Source organism: Microtus pennsylvanicus, chromosome 9 (genome assembly GCF_037038515.1).
Source record: "Microtus pennsylvanicus isolate mMicPen1 chromosome 9, mMicPen1.hap1, whole genome shotgun sequence".
In the NCBI taxonomy this organism is placed as follows: domain Eukaryota; kingdom Metazoa; phylum Chordata; class Mammalia; order Rodentia; family Cricetidae; genus Microtus; species Microtus pennsylvanicus.
In genome coordinates, this window is record NC_134587.1 from 20,596,746 (window position 1) to 20,602,745 (window position 6,000).

At 43.3% G+C, this 6,000-nt stretch overlaps 1 protein-coding gene across 2 annotated transcripts in view; it reads left to right on the top strand.

The window, feature by feature from the left end:
* Nucleotides 1-2,181, top strand: part of Pla2r1 (phospholipase A2 receptor 1) — a 107,519-nt gene extending 105,338 nt beyond the window's left edge. The window contains exons 28-30 of one of the 2 annotated variants that reach the window (XM_075985073.1): nucleotides 98-274; nucleotides 491-523; nucleotides 629-2,181. In XM_075985073.1, coding sequence (XP_075841188.1) covers nucleotides 98-274; nucleotides 491-523; nucleotides 629-843 — 425 coding nt within the window. In that variant the 3' untranslated portion in view covers nucleotides 844-2,181. Of the gene's footprint in view, nucleotides 1-86; nucleotides 275-490; nucleotides 524-628 lie in introns of those variants that run through there. The other variant, XM_075985074.1, reaches the window with a different exon arrangement.
* The last annotated feature ends 3,819 nt before the right edge of the window (nucleotides 2,182-6,000 follow it).

Genomic DNA, 6,000 nt, shown 5'->3' on the forward strand with positions numbered 1-6,000 from the left:
TGTCTCCTTAGATTTGGGGGCTCCTCTTATGGCTTATCCCAGTCTTAGACTGGTAATCATGCACATAATTCATAATAAGTCAGCAGTTTTTCCACAGATGAAACCTTGAGGTGGTTTGATGGAACACCCACAGACCAGTCAAGCTGGGGCGTTCAGAGGCCAACTGTAGATCCCCTCCAGCCCCGTCCGTGTGTGGCCTTGAGGATCCTGGAAGGAGTGTGGCAGTTTACCCCATGCGAAGACCAAAATGGGTTTATCTGTAAAATGGAGGCAGGTGTGTGAAGGGAGACGGTAAGTCTCCCTGTTGACTCTTCCCTGGTTAATGCTGCCCCACCACCATTTAAAAAGTTGAAACTGCAGCTATTTCCATTGAAATATCATTCATCAACACCGGCCACTAGATTTGATGTATGAGCCATAGTTGGATTTTCTTTGTCTCAGTAATCACCTAACTTCACTGAATTTAAGAATTTTTTTTATTTGATTTTAGATGTTCCAGCAGTAATGGAGCATCCAGGAAAAGGTAGGTTTGGAAGAAGAGAGGATATTTAGCTGTTCCTTAGAATCAATAAGACAGGCAGCAGGTGTGTGGCAGGATCTACTCTCTTTGTCTTTTGTCTCCCTCCAGGACGGAACCACAGCATCGTTCCTCTTGCAGTCTCGCTGACGCTGATGGCCTTCCTGGCCTTTGCTGTGCTCTGCTTCTGGATCTACAAGCAGAACAGTGGCTTCTTCCAGAGACTCACGGGGTCTCGGGGCCTCTACTACCCTACACTCAGCTTCAGCACAGCACAGTTAGAAGAAAACGTCCACATCTCCGATCTCGAGAAGAACGGCCAGTGAGGATGAAGTGAGAGAATGCCCTCGCTGTAAAGAACAAAGGCAGCCACGAGGGGAGTCCTGTCTGCGCTGCCCCTTAACCAGACGCCATGATAATGTGAATTGTGCCCCTGTTTTAATTATTCTTCAAGCACTGGTTTTTAATTTTAACCAAAGCAGATGAGGTTTAATGTATTCATTTCCTTTAACTGCGGCCCATTCTGAAAAGGGGCGTTGGGTTATTATTTAGAAAGACAAGAACTACTAAAAAGAATCCTGCATTGAGAACTCTCAAGGCAGTCTGGTACACATTCAGACATGTAAGTTCACTCAATACATTCAAAGAGAAAGGGGGCAGGGCTCTGACTTTATTTGTGGGGAAGGTGCTTCTAAGAATCAGTGTTCTGTTTGATTCTAATTCAATCATTTTTAATAGCCTGGTTTGGGAAAGTCCTTGAATCTAAACATCCAGGCTCTGGGCTCTCAGCTGATACTTTGGAGGACATTAATTTTTATTAGGTTTGATTCTTAAGCTACACAGGAGAAACAGCACCTTCTCCTAAATACAAAGATCTTGGTATGCAGGCGCTCTCAGTAACAACCTTACGGTTACAATCGTTGGGCCAAAATTATCTCGGGGCCTGTACCTCGAGGCCTGTAGAACAGAGAAAAGCCTGGCTCGAGTTTGAAGGATAGTCTCAAAGCTACCGAGTGGGGATGACACAGCAAAATCTAGGTAGATGCCCCTTCAGCCAGAGGGAGGGCTTGGCTGTCTCTCATTGGCTGGAGGGGCCCCTGCATCACATCAGCCCCAATGTCACTTAACCTATATAAGCAGATGCTCACAGTAATAAACTGAGTTCCTGCTTTAACTTGACTTCCTATTGTGTATGATTGTCCTGCGTCTGATTGTCCTGCATCTGATTGTCCTGTGTCTGATTGTCCTGCGTTGAGGGGCTGCAGAACAGGCAGAGAGTGCACTCACCTTTCCCCAGGGAATAAAGCTAAGGAGGCCTGGCACCAATGTGGCATAGGCCCTCCCTTGCTAAGTGATTACCATGTTAAAGGTGTTTTCTAGGTAAGTTCAAAGAACTACAATGGGAGTTCAATATCAATAAAGTTCATGGACCCTATTTAAAACTAAAGTAATAAAATAATATATAACGATCTTAACTGGGAGATACAGAATATGCAACTCAAACCTAAAGAGAAAAAAGTGAAGATCTGAATTATACTCCTATTAGAACCAAACGAGAGGTGATGTTGAGAAATACTAACTAAAACGACTCTGCAGTAGTAACCTTGATACGATTGTCATATGTTCACTTTGTGCATTTAAATAAACTATCAGTTTTGACTATCTCTTTTTTTCTGTTGGACTAGTTGATGCCATTGGCTGGTTAATGAGGATTAAAAGTATGATATCTGAGGCTGGGAAGTTGCTCAGTTGGTAAAGTGCCTGTTGTGCAATTAGGAGGACCTGAGTTCAGAACCTCATCACCCACATAAAGGTCAGGTGCAGTGGTGCACATCTGTAACTCAGCTCTGGGATGGGATGCAATGCAGGGGTGCACATCTGTAACTCAGCTCTGGGATGGGGTGGATGCAGGGGTGCACACCTGTAACCCCGGCTCTGGGGTGGAGTGGGATGCAGGAGTGCACACCTGTAACCCCGACTCTGGGGTGGGGTGGATGCAGGGGTGCACACCTGTAACCCCAGCTCTGGGGTGGAGTGGGATCCAGTGGTGCACATCTGTAACCCAGCTCTGGGGTGGAGTGGGATGCAGGGGTGCACACCTGTAACCCCAGCTCTGGGGTGGAGTGGGATGCAGGGGTGCACATCTGTAACCCCAGCTCTGGGAAGGGGTGGGATGCAGGGGTACACACCTGTAACCCCAGCTCTGGGATTGGGTGGGATCCAGTGGTGCACATCTGTAACCCAGCTCTGGGGTGGAGTGGGATGCAGGGGTGCACATCTGTAACCCCAGCTCTGGGATTGGGTGGGATCCAGTGGTGCACATCTGTAACCCAGCTCTGGGGTGGAGTGGGATGCAGGGGTGCACATCTGTAACCCCAGCTCTGGGATGGGGTGGGATGCAGGGGTGCACACCTGTAACCCCAGCTCTGGGGTGGAGTGGGATGCAGGGGTGCACATCTGTAACCCCAGCTCTGGGGTGGAGTGGGATGCAGGGGTGCACATCTGTAACCCCAGCTCTGGGATTGGGTGGGATCCAGTGGTGCACATCTGTAACCCCAGCTCTGGGAAGGGGTGGGATGCAGGGGTGCACACCTGTAACCCCGGCTCTGGGATGGGGTGGAACAAAACCAAGTGAATCCCTGAAGCTCATTTACCAGGCATCCTGGCCAAATTGATGAATTTCAGGTTCAGTGATGGACTTTGTCTCAAAAATTAATGTGGAAGCCGGGCGATGGTGGCGCACGCCTTTAATCCCAGAACTCGGGAGGCAGAGGCAGGCGGATCTCTGTGAGTTCGAGACCAGCCTGGTCTACAGAGCTAGTTCCAGGACAGGCTCCAAAGCCACAGAGAAATCCTGTGTCGAAAAACAAAACAAAAAAAATTAATGTGGAAAAAGACACCTAATTGTCAACATCTTGCCTCTACATGCCCACACACAAAATTAAAATTTTAACGTATACTTTCTGTAAATTAAAAAAAGTCACAGGTATGATATTCCTTCATTAATTTCTGATAAATAAAGGTGGCTCCATATTCAAGACTGAAAAGTTACTTCTCATATAAATGTTTACTGAGCATCCTATTAAGACAGATGTTCTGTTCTAGAATCGGTCCTGGGTGTGAGCGAGTCAGGGAGTCTCTATGCTCATGAGACTTTACCCCAGAAAGGCGATCTATACCCAGAAGACAGCAGTGGCTATGGAGAGTAAGTCTAGTCCTGTGATAAACATGGGGTTTCTCCAGGCTTGCCTCTGTGCATATCAACCAGCACAATCAACTGCCTTGGTGCTAGTGGCCACTAGTCATAAGGGGGAGCTCTGAGAAAAAATATGAATGTGTTTCTGCAGAGCAAACCAAGATCGTTAGCAATACAACACGAAGTTAATAGTCCCTGTGGACTATTAACAGTGAATACAGCTCCTAGCCATGGCTCTTTGCTACTTCTGTTGAGTAACTGACACACTGGGACAATCTACTTTCATTTTTTCTACATCTTAAGACTTCACTTGTAAAATCATTACATTATGTATCAGTTGTATATTTCTGACTCAAAAGAATAATTGTCTTAACTAACCAGAGGGTAGAAAAACTCAATTTAAAAATCTATCAAGTAAAATTAAAATTCCTTTCATTTTGGTCGATTTGATGAAGCTGTAATCAGTTAACCTCCCAGTAAAAGTATATAGTCACACATAACAATGTGGCAAAGGTATGCCGTTGCAAAAGCGGTTTTGCTGAAAGAACTGACACCACTTGCCAAGGCTCTGCTTTTTGACATTTAGTGTGACCCTCACCTGCAGAGTCTGTCCCCATAAACAAATCATGCATTCATTTCCATTGAAACTTCAGAAATAAACAGTAAGTGCTAAGACACCCTGCTTCTCCTACTATCAACACTCTAAAGTCTTCTGTACACATCTAATTTTCTTCTTTAATTTAAAAGCATTTTACATACAGTATATTTTGATCATATTTGTTCTCCTCCCCCAACTCTTCCCAGCTCCTCCCCATTTCCTTCCCCACCCACTATCATGTTCTCTCTCTCAGCAATAAAATGAAAAGTAAAACAAACAAAAACCCCAGTAAGACTAAAAAACAAACAAACATACATGATATTCATTTTGTGTTGGCAAACTGGCTGATATACCCAGAATTACGTCTTCCAGGAGGTGTCAATTGCAAATATCTTCTTGGTTAGGAGTGGAATATACATGTATTTTTTTATCAGAAACTAATTTATTTTTTTATTTATTTTATGTGCTTTGGTGTTTTGTCTGCATGTGTGTCTGTGTGAGGGTATCAGATCCCCTAGAACTGCAGTTAGAGACCATTGTAAGCTGTCATGTGGATGCTAGGACTTGAACCAGATTCTTCGGAAGAGAAGGCAGTGTTCTTATCTACTGAGTTATCTGTCCAGAGTCCAGAACTTAATTTCATAGCTACAGCATAAACTAAAATAATAAAATAAAATTAAGGTAGTAGGAGTACAAACTCACTCATGATTAATATACACCTCTTAAAATATATTATTTTGCTGAAGGGCCCTTGACCCCGTGTTGCTCTAAAACTTAGTGGACATTGGGACCACTAAAAATTAAAATTAAAATATGTATATATGCAATTTTTCCTGTGACTAACCTGAGTATCTTTATAGATTCCTAAGGACTGGAAAGTCTTGAATTTGTTTCAGTTAATAATCTCCTGAGTCCTTCCCATTCTTAATTGATGACTCTTCTCATTGGAAGCACCACACTTGAACGATCTCTTTAGATGAATGTTTAGTCTTGATATCTCTTTATCTCTTTGAAATGGCCAAATTCATATATGGTAACTGCTGAATATCCAGGACAAATGACAATCACAGGAATGACATATATATTTACCTTGACATTGTGGTTAAATCCATTTAACGTCACTTTTTTTCTGGAGTGATTTCTAGTTGATACTGGAGTGAGTCAGAAGAGGCAAGTGCCTAGCCTTCAAACATGACTTCACATAAAAAACCTCAGCTTAACATCTATATCATGTCATGTGTTGACCAACATAACATATTCTGTAGTGTTCATAATTTTATAGGCAAAAAAATAGCAGCACACATCCTAAGAAACTAAAGGTAGGTAAAATTAGAAAGAGCATTTAAAAGTTCCGTGTATTTTAGAACTACGTAAATTCCATTTCCAATGGAACTCTGAGGCTCCTGGAGGGTGATTTATGAGAGTGAATGGCATCTATGTTTGTGTACGGTCTTACAATTCAACATAAGATAACCAAAATTCAGACTTGCCAATTGTTTATGTCGCAAAGCCCTGTTAAGCCTTCTGAATGTGGCTTTACAGATTCAGCTCAAAGAAAAATGCCAGTGCTGTAGGCATGTTGTAAATAAACACGTGGAACGTGTGTTTCATCTCCTAAGTCCATCTCATTATTGCTATTGCACTTTCGTTGTCTTTAAAGAGTCAACAAAGGTGCCCAAACATGAAGCG